This window comes from Ceratotherium simum, chromosome 36 (genome assembly GCF_057802395.1).
Source record: "Ceratotherium simum simum isolate JZ-2026a chromosome 36, ASM5780239v1, whole genome shotgun sequence".
NCBI lineage: Eukaryota > Metazoa > Chordata > Mammalia > Perissodactyla > Rhinocerotidae > Ceratotherium > Ceratotherium simum.
This window is the reverse complement of record NC_141935.1, coordinates 14,795,885-14,819,369: the sequence shown is the minus strand read 5'-3', so window position 1 is coordinate 14,819,369 and position 23,485 is coordinate 14,795,885. Positions and strand designations below refer to the sequence as shown.

The window sequence follows — 23,485 nt, the reverse complement described above, 5'->3', positions numbered from 1 at the left end:
TTGATAGGTAAAAATGATAGATTGTTTTAATTTGCATTTCTTTCATTCCTATTGAGATCAAACATTTTCCATATGTTTACTATTCGTTCGTTTGTCTTTCTTATTTGTCTGTTCACAAACTTTGCCCAAGAGATTTTAGAGGTTTTAAAATTAGCTTTGATTTGTACAGCAGCTTAAATATTATGAATAGTAATGATTAGTCATCACATTGTCAAATGTTTCATTCAATGTATCTTTTTGTTGTGTTTATGAGATTTAGGAAATAGTGTTTTAGATTTTTGATAATGAAATTTCTATTTACTTTTGTAAAAAATATTTACTCTATCCAAAGTTGAAGCATATATGTGGCCTTGTTTTGCTAAATTTATCAGAGACTTAAATTCATATGTATGATGGTGTTTATTTCTGGGCTATTTATTTCTTCTATTATACCGCGTTTCTCTTTGAATCATTTCTATGACAATTTAATCTTTGTGCTTTCAACATCTTAAATATTTAGAAAATATCTTTGCTTCTTATAAGTTAAGTTCCCATCTTCTCCCTCCAGCTTATTACTAATTTTTGTTAAAAGGTCTTAGTTGTTATACGTGTATTCTTCCAACTGCACATTAAATTGAGTTGAAAAAAATGCCACTGATATTTTTAGTGGACTCCTCTTCTTATAAATTAATTCATGAGGAATTTACATCTTCAAATACTTATCCAGAAAAGTGTTATGATTCCATTTATTTAGGCATTTTATATCTCACTGTAAAGTTTTGTTATTTTTTCATAAAGACCTCATCTTTCTTGTCAGAGTTATGTCCAGTATTCTACTGTTATGACTGTGTTCATTTATTTTTATTACGATATTAAAAGAATCATTATTGGTATTACATCTGTGTTTTAAAAACATCCAATTTTCATCAATACTTTCTTTAAACATTTATAAATCTCTGAGCTAATTTTTCTGTCTCCATTAAGACAGAAAATACAGAGGTGCTTACACTTAAGGAACATTTCTGTGAGTCCAGCCCACTCAGTTATGTGAACTTAGCTGAATATAACACACTGACAGACATGATGGATGCTTTTACTTTGAACAAAAAGAGCTCTAATTTAAGTTCCAATCACAAATATAACCCATGCAATATGATCCTTTTAAGTAAACTGCAACCAAACTATGTGACTAATTTTTTTGTTTCAGAAACTCATTTGAGATCCTTAAAATAAGCTTGTAAAGTAAATATAAAAGGCTTAAAATATTTGTATCCTTCTGTAGTCGTTGAGAAAACCAGCAATTCTCCTTCTGGGAATTTTTTAAAAGAAATAATTAGATAAGAACACAAAAATATTTATAAAATTATGTGCCTGGCAGAGTTTATTTGTGTAACAAAAATTGAGAGGGATCTTCCTGAATGTTCAACTATACGGATTGGCTACATTGTGGTGTATCCATTAAAAAGATTATGCAGATGTTTATTGATAATGAAATATATATTATTAGAGCTACAAAACAGTATTATAAAATTCTATACTTGTAAAATATGATAATATATGTATATATATGTGTAAAAATATGACAGGCTACATACCAAAATACACCAAGAATATTAACAAGATAACAATGATTATCTTGAGATTTTAGATAATTTTAGCGTTTTTCTTCATAGTGTCTTATATAGTCTTAAAATTTACAATTAACAGGTATTTCTTTTATAATCAGATAAAGGGGAATGAATGAGGCCAAAAGAGAAAAAAAGAGGAGGGAATTTTGTAGCACGTGTTATCTTATAGCAAAACTATTAGAAGATTTTAGGAAACAACACACCTTAAAACTCCAAACTCTCCGGAGAACTTGGGAACAAAAGATTTGACTTCATGAAGCATGGGGTGTTAAAAATCTCGGGCCTCAGCGTGTTTCAGAAGCCCAACCAATTGCAATTACTGTTTATTATCATCTTGGTTTTACTTTAATCCCTTACACTTAAAGTGGTTCACTTTCATTTTCCCTGATAATTTATTCCTTTATAATAATAGAGTTTCTTATTATCTTTTTGATTTGCACTCTCTGTTTCCTGTTTTATGATTTACTCTGGATGGCATACGTGCAAAAGTTGTCCTATTAGAAAAATTATTATGCTATAATAATTATGGCACCATCAAACTGAATTAAATTATGTTTCATTGTAAATAGTAAAATGTATTAATTTTTTTAAAAGCTTTTTTATGCCAGTGAGGATAAATAAAGTTACCTTCATATACTTTCATTAAACACCATGACAGTACAAGCCAAATTGACAGACTGATAACAAATCAATTCACTCCTTATTAGCAATCCCTTCCAAGAAGTTCTGAAAGTAGCATTCTTAGGACTATGAATTAAATGCAATGTATTGAACAGAATCTGTGCTTTCTATGAATAAAAGTTTCACTTTCATTTTGTGTGACTATATGTAGGCAGATCTTGCAACAATAAGGTTTTCTTCCATTCATTTAAGATGAAAATGAAACTGCATTTTAAGTGTGCATTCTAATTTCCCCTTTAGCACATTAGAAGAGTGCTGTCTGTTCTACTACATATGTAATTTAGAATTTTCTAGTATGCACATTGAAAAAAGTATAAAGAAACAGTTGAAATTCATTTAGTACTATATCTTATATAAGCCAGTATACCCAAAATATTATCATTTCAACATGTAATCAAAATCTTAAAGTTAATAGCACATTCTTTTTTTCATACTAAGTCTATGTGTATATTTTACACTTATAGAACACTTCAATTCACATGATAATTTTTATCAGAAATATTTGATCTGCATTCAGATTTCATATAGTTTCAGTTAAAAAAGTAGATTACATATCAACATATTTAAAAATTTTCCAGTAACTAAATTATCAGTTTTTAATTAAAATTAACTAAAATTAAATCAAATTAGGGGCTGGCCCGGTGGCGTAGTGGTTAAGTTCGCTTGCTCTGCTTTGCAGCCTGGGATTTGCAGGTTCAGATCCTGGGCATGGACCTACACACCACTCATCAAGCCATGCTGTGGTGGCGTCCCACGTACAAAATAGAGGAAGATTGGCACAGATGTTAGCTCAGGGCGAATATTCCTCAAGCAAAAATATAATAATAATAATTATTAAATAAAATGAGAAATTCAGTTCCTTAGGCACACTAGCCACATTTCAAATACTCAATAGCCACATGATAGTGGCTATTGTGTTGGACAGCACAGGTTTAGAACATGTGTGTAAGGTGTCAGCACAGGTGGAAAAGTTAAATCAATGCCAAACTATTGGGAATGTTTTGTCTACTGGATTTCAAGGAATGTGAGGTAACTGATTTTTTTTTGTTGTTAAATCAACTGGTTGGCTGGTTGGCTCAACTGATAGAATCAAACAATTGTTATGGTTCTGTGTATAAATCATCTCATTTTTTCTAGGTCTTTTAATTTTCTTTAACGTAAATATTTGTATGTGCCTTAATTATGCTGAAAGCTGTCTCCCCTGCCTGTTCCTGTTATCCTGGAGATAACCCTCGATTAACTGTTATATCCTAAGAAGTTTTGAGTAAAATAAAGAACATCTATATTAAGGGAAAAAATTAAAAGTAGTTAATGTGCCACCATATTTTGGTCTCGCATCTCAACTGTCTTATAAATCATGTAAATAAGTACAATAAACATTTGTTGAGTGATTCCATAATACTTTGGATCTACAGGTCCATCATTTGTGATGACACATAGAAGTTGGCCCAGGAAAGCCAGAAGTATGTTGTATGTCAAATGACGCCTTCCATCAAGTTTAGGGCCACATTTCTTTCCCAGCATTACAACTTAGTGTAATGGCACTTGGCAGTATTGGCATTTCTGATATGACTTCTTTTGGTGAGCTCAGCATTCTTAAAAAATAAATAGTTTTTTTACTCTGTGATTGAAAGGGTTAAATAGTACCAATTCATTACCGCTCACAAAAGGATTTATTTTGTTCTCATAAATCAGTTTTATTCCACATTTTTATTATTCCCTTGGGTGAGCTACTCCAATTGAAATCAATACAAGTGCAAGTGACATAATCAATCTAGAGATTTGATTATGGATTAGAGATCCCCCAGTCTGCTTTTTAGCCAGTTTCTTTCTGATCATCTCCCCGAGGAACTGAATATTCTTATTGGCATTTATGAGGTATGAACATGTTTAAAAAGCAGATAATAATCTTCATTTGTATACTGAAAGCCTGGAATGGAAGCCTGAAGAATGAGCAAAAATTAAAAGATAAAGATTAAAATATGTAACTATAACGTTGTTAATAAAAGGTTCGAATTTCTCAATATTTTTCTTAAGATGAAGCAAGTTTTAAAATAATTTTATTCTTTCTTTAAATAAAACCAATGAATACAATTGTTGGCTACAAACTGCATTCTTAGGCTGCATTAGGTAAGTGATTAACTATTTCTCATGACAGAGATGTTACCATTTTTTTTATAGCTGAACCACACTAACTGGTCTAGGTTAACAATAAGAAAACAGTTAAGGTGAATAAAATGCCTTTGAAGGAATTCAAACTGGTTTTTTCATTTCTATAATTATCCAGGCTGGAAAGTCACCATCTGGGGGATTTAAAAGAGAAAAACAGCTCAACTTTAAATTAGAGAGCAAAATTGATTAAGTTGTTGCTCAAGAGGGCAACATTTATATATGAAACTCTCTTTGCTTTACAAACAAATTTATATCTTATGATCCTTTACGTATTGAATGCTTATTTTGGGACTCATGGTACCACACTATAGTTTTCTTGCCTCTGACTCTAGCCACCTGTTCTTGGTTCTTAAGCCAAATTTTTGCATAGGCCCAATTAAGCCATTTTGTAATTAATTTTCTTGTATTTAGAATAAGACAATATTTGGTCCACTTATCTGATTATTTCCTTAAAATAAATTCGAAGGCAATATTAACACTGCATTTGTTTTCTTTCAGCAAATATTTTAGCGTTATTTAGTCATTTACTCATTTTCACCAAGATCTGTAGGAAGGGAACGTTTCACATTTGGGACAAATCACCTCTGGAAGACACCTAACTTTGAAAATCTAAAAAAGTCTTTCAGAAGCAGTTGAAACAGTAAACCCATCCTTCTTTCATCCAAAGAGTCATTAATTACTCTTCAGTGACTCTTATTAAAGCCTTTAGAACAGCAGCCATCACTGTAGTCAAAGCAATGTACTTAGATTTCCATTTGCAAACTTCCTGGGCATGTGGAATTAGGAACTATCTATAACATATTTTCTTCCTGCTTCTTTCCGTTTTAGTAATTTGCATTTATAACTTCTGAGTAATGAAAAACATTCAAAGCATTAAGGACAATACAGTGCAGTGATATAAGATAGGACTCTATCAATAAAATGTTCTTTCCACTCTTTAAAAGGAGTTTATCCAAGAATATCAATCTGGAAATTGGAAATGACTCTCTTCATTTAGAAATGCAGAACATTTTTAAGAGGTAGTCACTTTAATTGTTTAATTCCGAGGTTGGCACACATTTTCTGTAAAGGGCCACGTAGTAAACATTTTAGACTTTGCAGGCAATGTGGTCTCTGCCATAGTTACTCAGTTGGGCAGTTGTAGCATGACAATACCTAGAAGTATAAGTGTCTGTGTTCTAATAAAACTTTGTTTACAAGAACAGACAGCTGGCCAAATTTGGCCTGTGGGCTGGAGTTTGTGGGTCCCTGGTTTTATTATAATTTATTTATAAATTTAAATACAATTTATATATTGCCCTTGGATATTTCAACCTTCTCATGATTATTTTGATTTTACAAAAATTATGCATGCTAACTTAAAAATTTATGTAATATAGAAAAATAATGTTCACTAAAATCCCATTATCTATAAATAACCAATGTTAACAAATGGTGAACATCATTTCAGAACTTTCTCAATTCATGAATGGTTTCTTGGTAGCAAAGAACAGACACACCTCTGGTTAATTAAGGCAAAATGAATTATTGTAAGAGAACTGAGCAGTTCAAAAAGTTGTCAAGAAGCTGGAGAGTGTGGAAACCACAAATAGCTTGGCCCAGACAAGCTTGTGCCGCAGGCAAGATATACTAGAACACCTCCACTGGCAGCAACCCCACCACTCAGCTGCCCTGGACAATTGCAGCTCTGCTTCTGCGTTCTCAACAATTCTAGAGACATCTAGAAGAATCCCTAACTGACCCTGAGTCATTGTTTCACTCCGTCAAGCTTCATAGTCCCCAGGTGGAAGCATCTGCTTATGGTCAAGTATTCACAGGAGCTTCAGCTAGCCTTTAGTTTACGGAAAAAAAAAAAAAAATCCTGAATTACGTTTCTGATAATTTTCTTTCTATATATATATCATCTTCCCTCTGATTGTTATAATTTCCTGATCTTTTTTCTTATGCCTTGATTATGATTATCTCAAGGCTTTCCATCATGCTATTGATTTAGTTTTTAGCTGTTTCTATTCTGACACTTGCTTTTTCTAACTTGTTTAGTAAATACTTATTGATTTTTTCTAATTTCCTGTTTGTTTCTCCGGCTCTGCAGTATCCTTTTTCAACTTATAGGGAATATGTATCATTTTCTCCCCCAGAGCTGCACGTTAATTTGTCTTTTTATGTTGAGATGCTTTCTTTCCTTTTGGCTATAGGGATGCATATTTAGTATGTTATTTCTTCCTTCAAATCCATCTGGTCAGCTTTGTCCAGGCTTTGCTTTTGTTCTGAATACATCATACTTCTTTTCCTTTCTGGTGCTAGTCTTCCCTCAACCTAAACTTTGAGAACTGGGTGTTGCTATTAATGTGCTTGTCTATAGACTTGGGGTGGGGATGGGGAGATGGGAGTGAAACAGAGGGTATGGATGGATGCATTGGGCCGAATTCTAGGGGATCTAGTTTCTCTGTCTCCTCTGAGATCCCATTAAAGGTCCTTTGAGGGCATTATGCAAAGTGAAATAAGTCAGAGGGAGAAGGTCAAATACCGTATGATTTCCTTCATTAAGTAGTAGATAATAACAACAATAAACAAACACATACAGACAGAGATTGGATTGGTGGTTACCAGAGGGGAAGGGGGGAGGGAGGAGGGCAAAAGGGATAATTCGGCACATGTGTGTGGTGACGGGTTGTAATTAGTATTTGGGTGGTGAACATGATGTAATCTATGCAGAAATAGAAGTATAATGCTGTACACCTGAAATTTATTCAATGTTATAAACCAATGTTACTGCAATAAACAAAAAATTAAAATAAATAAATAAATAAATGTCCTTTGTAGCAACACCCACTCCATTCATTCACGTACATCTCCCACTCCTGGGAACATCAGCTTCTTCCCCCAACTCAGCACAATGGTTGGCAGGAGAGCCAGTCTCAACTACTCTTCCTGTCTCTGCAGACTCTACACAATTTATTCCTAAATCTCTTCCCAGCAAGGTGATTCATATCCACAGTTTAGAAACTAACACACAGACTCTAAGATGGCATCTGATTATCCCCGCTTCCTGGTACTCCTATCCTTGTGTAACGCCATCCTCTTGCATGTGGTCAAAACCTGTGACTTGTTTCCAACCAACAGAATATGGCAAAGGGGATGGGATGGGAGTTCTGTGATAACATTACATAAGATTGTAACCCATCTTGCTAGGTGACTCTCTCCCTTGCTAATTTTGATAAAGCAAGCTGCCATGTTGGGGAGGCCCACATGGGAAGAAAATGAGGGTAACCTCCAGCCAGCAACTAGCAAGTAACTGAGGGCAGTCTCCAGCCAACAGCCAGCAAGAAACTGAGACCCTCAGTGCCAACAGCCTGTCAGGAACTGAATGCTGCCAACAACCATCTGAGCTGCAGAGGATCCTTCCCTAGTGGAGCCTTGAGATGGGACTTCAATCCCAGCCAACACCTTAAGTGCAGGCTTGTGAGATTCTGAGCAGAGGACCCAGCTCTAAGGTGTGTACAGACTCCTGACCCACAGAAACTGTGAGATAAGAAATATACATTGTTTCGAGCTGCTAAATTTGTGAAAATAACATTACACGGCAATAGATATCTAGTACAGGAACACGTGACTGGGTGACTCTAGCAAAGAAAGCAGGTAGAATTCACCAGCAAAACATAACATTCTCAGCCAAATTGTGTGCTCCCAGAATGGTTGCTCTTCTTTATTGGAGGATCTGTCTCAAGTACATATATCTAAGTAACTAAAAAAAAAAAACTATAAACATTTCATTAAGAATTGGTGGTAGACTCCGCTCTGTGGTCAGTAATGATTGTTGAGTTATCTACGTGATCACAGCTGAACTAAAGCCTCAGCATTTTCAGTACGTTTAAGGCTGTACTAGAACTCTGAAAGGAGACAACATCTTCTGTTAATCAATTAGCCATGTTCATGGCCAGTGTTTAGCTTGAAAGCTGGAGACCACTTTCTATGGGAGCACATTTGCCCAAATAGCTCTTAGCTGATTGAGATAACGGCAACCGTTGGTTCATTCAGAAAAATAACACTTTGTCCAAATGGGGAAAAAATAAGTCAAGGTAGAAAAAAAATCTGACTTGTGGGAATACAATATAGGTAATGAAAGTAAGCCATACTTCTCCAATTTTACTGCAGTCATAATAAATCTCTGAATTCACTCTTTAAATAAATATATATAATTCTTTTCTGATGTTAATAAAATGAGATCCGTTTAGGAAAATCTGACTGTGGTACATAAAGTTGATGAGAAGAAACCATGCTGCAAAGGACTTTAAAAAACGATATTTAAAATATTTGGAAGGGTAATTGTGAAACATTAGGCATACATTTAAAAACAATCAAAACAGAGCTAAACAAACAGATCCTCAGTATCTATAGAGCTGTTCTTGCTCTTGCATGAGCACAGACTCAGGGCAAATGTCTCTGAAGCATCTTTTTGGGAGCCGATGAAATATTCTATGTATTTATTCCCTGAATACAATTGTCATTGTAGCAGAATGACCGCTTTAAAGAGGAATCAAAGAAGTACAGCTTTTACTAGATGACAACTAATTAAAAATCACATTAGAGTAATTACAATAATGATAAGAAATATGATGCATTAATAGAGCACTGTCCTTCTCAGAGGCCTAACTGGTTCACAGGCTACTTATTTCTTTCTCTTTCAAAATGTTCTGTGGAGAAGACAGCTATGTAGGTGTATATAAATATTTTCTACGTTGGCAAAAACTTAAGGCCAGGAATAGGTCCCTTTTTTGGTTTGTTGTTTTTGTTTTTATTTTGTTTTGTTTTGCTGAAGAAGATTCGCCCTGAGCTAACATCTGTGCCAATATCCCTCTATTTTGTATGTGGGTCGCCGGCACAGCTTGGCCACCGATGAGTGGTGTAGGTCTGTGCCCAGGACCTGAACCCAGGCTGCCAAAGTGGAGCACACCGAACTTAACCACTAGGCCATGAGGCCAACCCTGGAATAGGTCCCTTTAACTATGTGTTAACTTAAACAACTAGCACCTTTCAGATCTCTATGGAAGTGAGATCTATTAGAATAATGAGGCTTGGAGCATGTACTTGCCTTTTGGGTCAAATAATTTGAAATAATATTCTAAGAAGGAACACACAATACTAACTTAAATATTAATACGTGCTATCTAGAATGATCTAGAATTATTAGCTCACGTGAGGCCTTATTTTCCACGTTGCCCGGATCTGCAGGATGCCACTCGATGTCTTTTGATTTTGGTATTGGCAGAGTTCTCTGATAGTGAAGTGGAGCTGAACAACACTAAAATTGAGACCTCAATACAGGAAAAATATAGCATTTTCTTTTTCATGGCAAGAAGTGGGAAAATTAGTTAATGCCTTTTCTACCTTCGGGTGTAATTGCATTCAGAAAAAGGCTAAGTTCAAGCAGAACCAGGTCTGACACAGAAAATGCTCACAAGGTAACAAGAATCAGCTTGGTTTGTTGGCTGTCATTTCTCATTATAATCTTTGTCGTGAGAACGGATTCATGTTGTGCCATTTTCTGTTCTTGTTAGAATCTTTGTCACATGAATAAGATATCAGGATGTTAATGCCTGGCGTACAGTCTTCTGTGTGTGATGATATTGTACAACACTAGGCTGACCTTTGCAATATTAGGTATTCTGATTGGTTGTTCATTTCACCTCTTTCCTACAAGTTAATAAGGCTGTAAAAAACAGAGGACTGAAATGGCCAGCCAGTCAAATTATAGAATATTGAAAAGGTCAGAGCAGTACAGCACAGAGGAAAAAAAATTATGGAATATATGGTGCATTAAAATTCTTGTGACAATGATTATAACAAGAATGGGAAAGGATACCCATTTATGTTATTTCAATCTGGAGAACCCTGTAGGATGATACTCCCAGGACAGCAATCATTTACGCATCCCTGAATCATACATGGGAAAATATCTATTTATGCTGCTTTTTGCTTAAAAAATAATTATGTAGAAAATGTCTTACTATTCAACAAGCAAGAACATGCAAAGTAAGATTTTAGCCTTAGAAAATGGCATTAATGTTGTTGACATTTTAGTAGGACTTCATATTTGAAGCTGAATAAAAAGTTCTTTACAAGTGCAATCTGTTGAGTGTGAGATTTATTTTGGTCATTTCTTCCTTTAACAATTTTCTTCAAAATAAAAATGAAAAGTAGGATTGAATGAATTAACCTTTTTGAAAATCCTTTGGAATGTGGAGTATCCTGGAGCAGCATCTAGGAGTTTATTTAAAATTTTACTTGATCTATACAAAATATGTTTTTTCTTGTGACGCATGGTGTCGGGCAATATACAAAGACTCTTTCCTTCCCCTGCATCCTCAGTGAAGAGAGAGAGAGAGAGAAAGAAATACTTAAATCAGAAATCTTAAAGTTATTATTCTCAGGTGTACAATAATGATTACTCATTTTTAAAATTATTTTTATGCATATTTTTAAACTCCTTATAGAACAACCATACTAAATTTTGTAGTCTGTAAGATAGATCTGTTTTAAGAGTTAGCTTTATGCTTTCTGAAGGTGCATTATTTCACTAATAGGGTAAACAATTTATAGCCGCAAGCTAGACTGTAAAGGCATCATTGATAAGGATGCCAAATGTGACCTGATTATTTTTAGAAGCAGAAGAAATGAATTTTGATTATTACTTTAAGACCGGCTTGAACATGGATTAAATAACCCTAAGGTCAATAGTTCTGCATGCTTAAGAAGAATCACCAAGTAATTCGAGGGCCCTACCCTCTGATATTCTCATTCAGTAGGTCTGGGGTAGAACTCAGGTATGAGAATCTTTATGAAGTACCCCCAGGTGATTTTGATGTAGGTGGACCGTGGAACACTGGTATAGACAACCTCATTCTACACAGGGTTTAGTATAATCCCCAGTTAAAGCCCAGTGGCACAAACCCCAGCCAAAGAGGGTGGGTGAGGGGAACTCCTCTTCAAGCTCACAGCGCTTGGGGGCAGGGTGATGGGGAGTTGTGGCTCCAGAACATAGCGGCTTCAATGGACCTGCACCATCCACTTATACTCACAAATATGTCAGCACTGAGGCCGACCAGACGGGAATGGTCACCAGTGATAGGAAATGGTTATCGTTTTAGCATTTTCTAGCTTGATTCTTGAGGCTGAACCAACGGCGCTGAATTTTCCAGCCCACTGAAAACAAAGTTTATGCAGAGAAAAGGGGTAAGGCACAACCCTTTCAAGAGGAGGGATCAGAGGACCTGCATTTTAAGAATTTTCCCCCAATATCTAGGAGCCCAAAATGGTAAAGTTCAAAGAAAGAGAGGGCAGGGAGAAGGAAGTGGAGGAAGAGCTGACACGGGTGGATCCTGTTTTGGTTTTGAATCTGGAGGTTTTTGAGCTTTGTTGAGGGTTGAAATCCTGTCAGGTGCTCTAGGTCTGCGAATTGAGCGTATGTCCGTGGAGATGAGGGAAGATTAGACTCACTCAGCAGCGTGGTTCCTGGAGATGTACAAGTTCTTTTTTGAGCTGAGCAAAATGGTTATGTAATTGCATACTTCTCATAATTATTGAGTAATTATACACTTCTTATAATTACTGAGTAATCATTGTTCTATAACTGGAACTTAATGTTACAACTAATTGTATAATTACCATGTATTAATGTTATCTGGGAAACTTAGAATAAAGTGATACTTAATATATTATTTCCCCCTGCCATGCCATTTGCGAAGCTAGCAATAGTGTTTGTTTTACAGCTAGAAATTTGCTTCAAAAACAAACAAAACCTCCCTGAGATTATAATCAGAGATGTTTACTCATTGATTTTACATTTACACCTGGTTTAAATATTGTAAAATTGTATTCTCTTGGCTTATTTTTAGAATTTTCATCGCTGTTTTGCTATTTTAAATCTTTTGTGAAATGCGCACAGTTGTATTACTTCAGAGGCAGTTGAGAATCTGCCTGGGTCTCGTAGGACAAGCTGACCTTTTTGAAGTTTTACAACTAGGCATGTGACAACAGCAGCAGTTGTCTCAGCTATAACTGAAAATGCTTCCAAGGAGCTACATATTATGGGAACTTGAAGAGGTCTTCAGATGTGGATAACGTAATTTTTCTTAGACATGATTAGAAAGGATTCATATTTCATCTTAACCAGGTTTCTGGAGTGCAGGAACTGTCTTACAAATTTTGGGCATATTGTTGTCAGCACCTATCAAAGTCTACTTCCTGCATGCAGTTGGAGCTCAAAAATCTATTGAACCAAGTTGACTAGTGGCAAAGAACCTATGAAAGCTAATATAGCATAATTTGGAAATATCTTTGCAATGCATAGTGAAATTATCAAGACTGCTTTGCAAGTTTCAGAACTTTTTGCTAATATGTGTTACACATATATAGCTGTGTTGTCTACTTGCATTTTAGGAACTTAAAACCATTCTCAAGCTGTGAATATGTCTTTATCTTGTCTTATTAAAAATGAATAGAAATTACTATTCCCATGTTTTAGCCCATAAGTACTATTTGTTCCTTTTGGAATAAACCACTCCTTTGGATGTGCCAATATCAAGTTTGGAGTAGTAAATTCTTGCATGACACTAGGAATTTCTTCTGGTGATGGAAAACACTTAATTTATACCTGTGTATTTTGCAACAATAATGTTTTCAGCTGTATCCACCATCCCAAAGTTATTATAAATAGTTTTTGAAAAATTTTGTATATTTTTAAAGTTTTATTTGTCTTACCCACATTTCATGAAAATGCTCATAACTAGATATGAGATCCTCTTTTGCATCATTTGATCTTTATTACTTTTAGAGTTTGAAGTATAATTTGATGGGACAATGGCTTAGTGGTAGTGGATGAGATTAGTGTTGTTTTGTTAACTGAAAAGCCCTAGAATTTTGATTAATAAGACATTGTTGGGTGGAGGAGGAGGAGAATGTAATAACTAATTGCTACTGAGAAAGTAAAATACAGAGTGTATAATTCTTAATCTCTTGCTGGTTCTAAATATTTGTCTAGAATGTATCAGTTGTATGGGTTACAAGAAAAACAGTAACAACATTCTTAGCTGCTGTTAATGAACACTGTTGTGTACTGGATATTGTAAACAAATGATCTCACTTACCCTTCACAGTAGCATTGCAATTGAAGTATTATCATTCTCAGTTCACAGATGAAAAACCTGAGCTTCAGAAATATTAAGTAACTTAGCAAACAGCACACTATTCAAGAATGACAAAGGATAGATTCAAATGCAAACCTCTCTGACAGCCAAATTTGTGTACTTTCCTTTGCACTATACTCTGCTACTCAACTGTGTAGAAACATATTTTTTGGAAATATTGCAACTACTAAATTTTGTTTGCTGTACAACGCAAGATCACTTTTCCTAGGTGGTCATATTTTACTTTTTTAAACATTTAATCAATAAAGATTATATCAGTATCTGGAGACTTTGCAAATATGCTTTCCGCTTGAAGTTCAACATCGTGTGTGTTTTTTTATTTGTTTGCCTATATTTGTAGAATTCGCACGGGGAAGATTAAAGGTACATGTAATGGAAAGTGTTCTGGCAAAAGAAGAAGGCTATTTGAAGTAAATATTACTATTCTTAGGGGTTCTTTTTTCTGTGTTTTAAGAGTAATTATAATTAAATTTTCTAAAATTAAGCAATATTTTGGAAATTTTCCTCACGTAAACTTTTCAAGAAAGCATCTAACACAGAAAGTGAAATAAATGTTACAGTATAATTTTCAGTTGTAGCCTTTTTCCTTTTTGTTTTTTTGGTGAGGAAAATTAGCCCTGAGCTAACATCTGTACCCATCTTCCTCTATTCTATATGGGATTCCTGCCATAGCATGGCTTGATAAGCGGTGCGTCGGTCCGCGCCCGGGATCCGAACCTGCAAACCCCGGGCCTCTGAAGCAGAGCACACAAACTTAACCACTATGCCACCAGGCCGGCCCCCCTTTTTCTTAATTTAAGTCTAATTTCTAGCTCTTCTTAACCTTGAACATAACGCTGCTGCATAGGAGAGGGAGACAAAACACTGTTAATAGGCAGCAGTATTTTCCTGTATCCTGGAAACACTAAGATTTGAGAATGGTTTGCTGACGTACTGGAAGGATCGTGGTGGTGGGACCCAGTGATGGTACATTGACGGTGATTCCCTTATACAGCCAGACTGCTTCTGCATTTCCCCACAGAGCCAAAAAATAGATCTGAACAAAATGGGCACATATAACTTCCCATCCCCAGTTGCTCTTCAGGATATTCTGACCAATTCTAATTTAAAGAGGTATTAGATAGAAAGCAGTCAACTTCTCTCTCAAGCAAAATGAGCAGAAAAGACCCCAACTGATGCTGGATGAAGTGTCTGACACATAATTTTGAGTATCCTATTTGTATCTAGAACCATTCTATCTGGGGGAAAAGAGTGTGATTTCTTCCCAGTCTGCACATCAAAGAAAATTCAAGGATTAAAAAAAAACCCTCAAATATTTGTAAATAATCCATCAAGTAATCACTTTATATGTCCACACAGTATTTTTACTTATATGCTTGATACTTGTGATATGGCTTTATACTGTCTTAGAATATCAGCCCAGTTATTTTGATCCCTGTGATGGATAAATAGAGAGCAAAATATTAACTCACAAAATATTGTTCACAAAATAGTAAAATAAAAGTATGTACATTGATAGTAACAGATGTAATGCCTCTCAAGGTGGTGATATTATAGTTTTATTTAGTACTGTATATTTAGGAAGCCAAGAATATTCCAATAATAGCAAGAAAGAATCCTTAAATATACACTAATTTTAATTATTTTCTTTTTTAATCAGCAGATAATAACTATACTCTTCTGAACGGCACACAAATCATGCACAGAGGTGAAGAGACCGACCTTTGGGTGCTCATCGATGGGTTGGTTCCTTTTACTAACTATACTGTACAAGTGAATGTTTCAAATAGCCAAGGCAGCTTGATGAGTGATCCCATAGTGATTGGAATGCCGCCAGGGGGTAAGTCTATGAACGACGTTGGCTATCTAATTTTATATAAAGGCCCTAGAACTAAGTCTCCAATGAACATCTTGTTTATTGTTAGAATTAATTTTTTTTCCTTTTTTTTTGGTCAGGAAGATTGGCCCTGAGCTAACGTCTGTGCCAATCTTCCTCTATTTTGTACATGGGATGCCGCCACAGCACGGCTTGATGAGTGGTGTGCAGGTCCGCACCCGGCATCCAAGCCTGCGAACCCCAGGCCGCTGAAGTGGAGTACGTGAACTTAACCACTACGCCATCGGGCCAGACCCTGGAATTAAATTTTTTTAGAGCTGAAAGGCTCAACTGTATTCCTGGTTGTTTTGGTGATTATTGTTTTGTTTTATTGAAACCCTTGTATTGATGTTGTTTTATTGTTTTGTTAAGACTGTTTTCATCTCGCATTGTGTGTGTATGTATGTATATGGACACACACCTATCTCTTTTGCTTTTTTGCATGTTAAGAAGATTGGGGAGTGCTTTATGTTTGAGACTTCATTTAGAGTCAAAATTTATGTCTTCAATTTGAGCTTTAATTTTCTCATGCAAGTGGTTCTCATTCCTGTTTTTTTGAAAAAACTAGTTTAGATGTATATCTAAATCTTTCCATTTGGTCAAAAAAAAGGCAATGTGCAGGTAATAGAATAGGAAAACTACTCGCACCACTGGAAAACACCTTTAAATTCCATGTCCTAATGATTGCAGTTCAATAGTGTCACTTTCATATGTGAAATTGATGCAATCTGGATATTTTTAAATATTTCTATGAAAAAAAATTGACCTAACTTATTCAGAATTATTATTTTGATCTGCAATCAACTCCACCCTTGTTTTAACTATCGTGGGACTAATTACTGGGAAGAAAACTTCCTCATAGATTGATATGTACAGCCCTCGAACAAAAAGTATGCTTCAAAATAATAGGAGCATGATTCTCAATTGAGTGTTCAGGAATGTGCATTTTCTAAAAATACCAAAGGAAAAGGACTCCAGGACCCCCAGTGTCTGTCTTGGAGCTGAGCTTCGGGAACTAGTGTGTTCTGGACGAAGGGAGAATGTCACTTAGTAATGTCTTGTTAAGAGCATTCTGCAGAGCTGGATAAATCCGTCTTCAGTCACAAAGAATGTAAGAACAGCAAAGGACTCTTCATTAGTGGAAAATAAGGTTAATTTGAGGTTGCGTGGAGCTCCTCTCCTAAGGAAAGATTCATTACCCACTGTGTCATAAAATCCACTCACTGTTATTTACCTCTTATGACGCTATAAGAATTACTGAGTGGATGTTTACCAAAACATTTGAAACTCTACATGGCAGAAGCCACATTTTGTAAGAAAAGAATGCTTGAAAGAGACTTTGATTCTGATCAACTCAGATAGTATCATATTTCATGAACTGATAATAAAAAAGGGAATCAAATTTAGACTGGTGCTTGTTTAAGAATTGAGACCAAAACACAAAACAAAACCAAAAAAGAAACCTTGGGTTTCACATCTTCATTTTTCAATCTAACCCAACATGCTGGAAGGGATAGAAAATTGTGATGACTCTATACCTTGGTATATAGTACTTTGTATTCATATTTAGATATTAAAGAGTAATTAGTGCTTTAACAGAGATTTTTAAGTTACATAGTGACACCTTCTTAACAAGATATGTGGAATATTTAATGAGTTATATTCATTTTTGGGCGTTCACACCAATTTAGTTTGTAATTTACAGAAATTTACATCACATTCATAAAATAAGGCTAATTTAATTTATTGTTCATGTGTTTAGGAATATAAGGTGTAATAATTTGTAATATACATGTGTGTGTATTCATATAGTTCAGTTAAACATAGCAAGCTCCTATTGCTAAGTCAATACATACTGCGTGAATGTATCTGTCAGTGGGTTAGTAGAGGGTTAATATTATGCAAACAGGAAGAAACTATAATATTGTTTTAGAGTGGTCCAGAAGAACTTCAGTCAACTGCTGAGGCTTATCTTCATCTCCTCTCTGTGGATGCTGATCTGTGCCGTTAGCATAATGCAGGCCCACACTCGGCACAGTGCAATCATTCACTTTGTGTACTCAGAAATCCAGAGTTGGGGACGTGGCCCTTCACCAAAAGAGGAAGCAAAATGTCTTCAATACAGACAGTGATTTGCTCAAGTTTATTACCGCCATTAGGATGTACTTTTTTTCATCATTAGATTGTTGTTGATTACAATTAGGAAACTTATAGCTTTGAAATTATCTTTTTTATGACCTTGTAGCAGTTTAAAGGTGATACCTCATTGATTAAATAGGTTTTAGTTCATGCTTCCTTTTACTTAATGATCTGAAAACATATTATCCTGATTTACACATAAAATCATGCTGAAAAGCATGTGGCATTCGCTAGAATATGTGTGTTTAAGTAGAATTAAATTAGTCCTGAGAGTTATTAAAGAAATCTTCCATGCCTTTGTCCAGTGAACTGTGTTTCATACTGAAATGAATAATAAATGAACCAATGTACGGAAGCGACCAACTTATGGGCAGAGAAGGTCCTATACGCTATTTACTTTTCCATTATATCTGGATTGTTATCATTATTGCTATTTCCTTGATTTCAATATTAGATCTCTTTTATGGTGTTGTTCAATTCCTAGTATTTTTCAATGCTGGATTATGCAAGATTTGTAATGATAATACCCTTAGCTACGTTTTCCTCTCAACGTAGTTTAAAAATATAATAATAGAAGGTTTGGGCAAAACAGAAATGCTAATTATTTTCTTTATCAAATGTTTGCTATTAAATGTGGCCTGGTAAATCTCCTTTGATCTGGCCAAGTCCTACTCATTTTTTAGGTTTCAACTTAGAAATCAGTCCATCGGAAAGCCATCTCTTACCAACCGAGACTGAGATAGGGCCCCTTTGTATCCCAGAGTGCAATAACATTATATTGAAATTGCCTGTCTGATCTGACTGTCACAATCACAGGTTATAAGATCCTACACAGCAGGAACTGTTTTTTTATTCACATTTTTATCTTCAGTGCCTAGACCAAACCTGACACATGGTAGGTATGTAATGAATAATTGGTGAGTGAATGAATAAATAAATCAGTCAAGATAGTTTAATTACCAGTTTTAAATTGTAAGTTTATCATTGCTCAGGCCTGCTCAGGCCTTGTCTTCTACCCGAGCAACCTTATATTGTAGCCAGCTATGGAAAATCTGACCTCTTCCATACACTATTGTCCAATGTAGAAATGCTGTGGCCATGCAGATGTAATTATGGGTCCAGACTGTAAGGAGGGCGAGAGTATTGGAGGAAAGAAATATTCTCAAATTGCACGGACTCATCACTCTGATTTCTTCCCTGTTATGGTTACATTTCTTGATAAGCAGAGGATAACAGACATTGGTTTACGTAGGAATTTGGAAAGGAGAGATAAGAGAACATGGTTCAAAGAATTTTACCCTGGTACATCGTCTCTTAGTTGATGGTCATGAAACATCTTATTTGATACTAGCTTTCTCTAATTTTCTGATAAAAAAAAAATGATCAATGTGCAGTTGTTTGTATACCAATTATGCCTCAGTAAAGCCAGAAAAAGATTTTAAAAACAAAAGTCCAACAATGTCTCATTTCAAATCCTAGTTAATTCTATCACATCTTTCTGTTTCTTTGCTGTTGTAGTTGTTTAATGAAATTAATTTTATTAAAAAAATAAAACTTTTAACTTTGACTAACCCCCCAAAAAACCCAAAAATATGATTAAACAATATGATAAAAGAGTTATTTTGAAGATAGAAATTAAGGCAAGTGAGATCACGTAACCAATAGCTCGCTCGGCACATAGGTAGACAGTGGCAAATCCCAAATAGCACATTTTTTATTTGAAAAATTCATTTGAAACGTTGTTTGATCAACTGGAGGAGTTGGGTTTTTTTGTTTTGTTTTTTCCAATTATGTAGCATATCCTTACCTACGTCTGTGTACTCAGGTTTCCGTATTTCTACAATTACTATATTTTAGGTTGTTTGTAATAACACAATGCTCTTATTTAGCACTGAGATACTCTTAGAAATGAAGAATATATTTAATCCTAGCTCTTGAATAGCATTGTAGTGCAAGTTCAAGAGTTCTAGGAAAAGAATTAAAAAAATAAAAACGGAATCCAAATGTTAATCCATAAATATGAAACTTTCCTATGACCTTTACCCCTTCAAGGTTGGGAGTTACTAATGGGGTTAGGATTTCAACTCTTAATGGGGCTCAGTGCATTAGTGCTTTGTATGCATGGAATTCAGCATTCAGTTTAATAAGTGGTTGACATTGGTGATGTCCCTTAATTTGCTTAAATCTAATTGGCTCTTTTATCAGTCAAACCTGTATGGATTGGCAATTGATCAGAAAGGGTCAGCCATGACTCTGCATGTAGTTAAACGATGGAACCACCAGTTAAAGTCACAGTTGCATGACAATAAGCCAAGGAAGAACAAATGAGCTTAGAGGAGGAAGGCAAAGAAGCTTAGAAGTTTTGCAGGATCTTCAAGTTCAGAACAAAGGCATTATAGAGTATATAAATTTTAAATACACTGCATTTTGCCTCCAGACTTAAACCTTTTTTTCCAGATGAACGGAAATCTTGTCTGAAACTGTCTTTGTTACATCAAAGAACTACTCAGAAAGCTAAAAGAGACAGAAGAAGCATAAAAGGGCATAGTTTAAAATGATTAGTGACAAATTCCATATTGACGCGCTAGAAACAGATTTTTTATGAAAGTTTTATATTTTTCCAAAAGGAATAATTTTATTCTATTTATCTTTTTCTGAACTGCTTTATTGTAACAGTGAAAGGACCTCAGAGCCACCTTAGTTTGTGAACTTAATCTAGTTTTCCAAGACAGTAGATAATTTGATATTTATATCTTCAAATTGATAAGAATTATTATAATCTACGAACTTCATAAAAATACTAGGTTTGAGAGATGTGTTTCTTTTTCAAAGGTGTGTTATTAGAAAATCAAAAGTGAGAAAGGCAAATGGTTGTGAGTGGTTTGATTTAGATTGTCTCTCCTTCCTTTGACCTCTCACCCCACCTAAATATCCATGAAAGGAAAGGAGTGAAATCCATTTGGAATTAACACTTATGCACATTGTAAAAGCATAGACTTTGGGATCCTACAAACCCAGATTGGATTCCACCTCTTTCACTCACTCGCTGAGTCGTTATGAACGAATCCACAAATACATCTGAACCTCAGTTTATTCGTCTATAAAGTAGGCTTGATGATAATTCCCACCTGATAGAGGATTAAACAACACAATATATGTCACATGCTTAACACTGTGCCTGGTTTGATAAACATTTGGTGCGTGCTACCTTCTTTGTTCTATTTTCCTACTAAGACTCTTTTTTTGGCCTCTTGTGATATTGTGATTTGTAACAAATACACATTTGGTCTTCAGCCCTGTTTCTGGCACAGAGCTCCTAAATCCCTTGGAATTTCCTAAGTGAGGACAGCTATAATGGTGTCTTTTGTTGTGTTAATGAGGGAACTTTTGGACCTCACTTAAGGATGGGAGCTGGCTGCCAGTGGAGCCAACCACGTGATTAGAGGGTTGGAATTTTCACCACCTCCATACCTGGGAGGGGAGGAGAAAGGGGTTTGAGATTGAGTTAATCCCCAATAGCCAATGATTTAATCAATCCTGCCTATGTAAGGAAGCCTCCATAAAAACTCAAAAGGCCAGGGTTCTGAGAGCTTCTGGGTTAGTGAACATGAGGAGATTCAGAGAGAATGGCTCGCTTGGAGAGAGCCTGGAAGCTCCACACCCGTTCCCACATACCTTGCCCTATGCATCTCCTCCATCTGGCTATTCCTGAGTTATATACTTTGTAATAAACCGGTAACTTGGTGAATAAATGAGTTTCCTGAGTCTCACGAGTTGCTCTAGCAAATTAATTGAACCCAAGGAGGGAGTCATGGGAACCTCTGATTTATAGCCAGTTGGTCAGAAGTACAGGTAACAACCTGGACTTGTGATTGGCACTCTGAGTTGAAGGGGGTCATTGGAACCTCCAGTCGGTAGCCAGTTGGTCAGAAGCACAGTTGACAACCTGCGCTTGTGATTGGCATCTGAAGTTGGCTGGTGGGGGCAGTCTTGTGGGACTGAACCCTTAACCTGCGGAATCTGATACTATTTCTGGGTAGATAGTGTCAGAATTGAGTTGAATTTTAGGACACCCAGCTGGTGTCAGAGCATTGCTTGGTTGCATGGGGGAAAACCCCGTTGGAATTGGGTGTGCAGAAACCTTTTACCTCTGAAGGCTGGAAAATGCCTTAGAGAAAGGGCAAGTGAAAATCAGAGCCTTTCACACATGCTGGGGAGATCAGGATAATCTTGTTCTGTTATATCCCTATCCCTTCGGACACTTCTGCGTTGGAGTGTTGACATAAATATGCCCAGGCTAGTAGCCCTGCTAAGGGGTGGTTGTGAGGTGTGTTGAATGAAGAAGTAAGCAGGAAGGATGAGAAGTGATTTTCCTTTTGAAACAGCTTAAATATCTCCCTCCGTGACCTCTGGATCATAATTTGCAAATGGTTTTTACATCAAACTCCCATTGGTTATCTTGAGATTTCAATGGGCAGAAAAGCGGCACATTTTTTCTTAATAGATCTCTCTTCTGCCTTCACACTTAGCCACTTATTAAATACAATTTTTACGATTATTTTTCATTTCCATTAAATGCATGTTGTTATTCAAAAGTAAATTCTTTCATAACTTTGTTAAAGTTATGCTAGCCAAAAGAGAGGAATTTGAAATTTTTTGCTAAATACTTTTTCACCTTGTCACGATTTTCCTCAAATGTATATTTTACAAACTTAAATCTTGGAATTGAAAGTTTATTTCGTTACTCAGTGAATAGGAAAGCTTAGGAGTTGTTCAGACAATGCACTTTCGAATAACTAAATGAGATGTTTGTTTTTTAAAATGTGACATAATTTTTGCCCAATAATATTGGTAAAATCACTGATTTTTCATAGATTGAGTCACTGAATTAATTTCCCTTTAGATTTTAAAAGACTGAAATGCTCTTTCAATTATCTATTACTGTGTAGCAAACCTCCCCAAAACTTAGCAATGTAATACAACCAGTCTTTATTATTTCCGTTGATTGTAGGAGTCATCAGTTTTGGAAAATGCAACTAACTTTACTGGTAGCCACAAAATTTTGCCTTGAACTAGAGTAGTTGACTATCCGTCTTGCTATGTTACAGAATAAATGGAAATTTTAAATTAATCTATCCTGTCAATTAAGGGTAGGTAGGCAAAGAGAGTGCCTACTATGTATCAGAAGGAAAAATAGAAAAGAAGCAGAATGATGGTCTACCCTCGGGAGCAGCCTACTCTAGTAGCAGAGGTGGGACAATGCTATCAGATTCTTCTCTTAGGTTGTTACAATAGCTCTGCCTTAAAAAAAAAAAAAAAAGAAAGAAAGAAAAAGAAATCATTGATTATATCCCTTCAACCGATTAGGAAGTGAGTCTGAGATTTTTGGCATGATTTGCTCAGTGAACTCATTTTTTTCCTTCAGTTATTGAAGGAAAGAACTGAATTTTCTCTTCTTTTTTCTCATCTCAACCAAAATCCCTTTCTGAGACCTAAGAGGAGGGGACTGTGGGTCTTGCTATGTACCAACCATAAGGAGAATGGTATCATTTTATGACAGGATCGCTAAGAGAATTAGGAGCAATTAGAAGCTCAGAAAGCAAGGATAGACCTAAAAACAAAACAATTAAGAATTACAAATGCAAACCCTGTTTTATTTTACACCTTCCTCATTCGCTGTGCCACTGAGAACTAGAAAATATTTCTGTTTTTCAAAATCTATTTAGTACAATGTCAAGATGCTACTTTTTTGTTTTTTATGAAATTAATAATTCTAAAGAATGTAAAGTTTGCTTGCAGTGTGC

The 23,485-nt window shown here is 35.5% G+C and overlaps 1 protein-coding gene across 1 annotated transcript in view; it reads left to right on the top strand.

Annotated features, from left to right (window-relative positions):
• The window catches only part of USH2A (usherin), a 761,558-nt gene that overhangs the window by 458,468 nt on the left and 279,605 nt on the right, over positions 1-23,485 (top strand). The window contains exon 38 of the mRNA XM_087424358.1: positions 15,327-15,506. Within this exon, the coding sequence (XP_087280484.1) occupies positions 15,327-15,506 (180 nt within the window). The remainder of the gene's footprint in view (positions 1-15,326; positions 15,507-23,485) is intronic.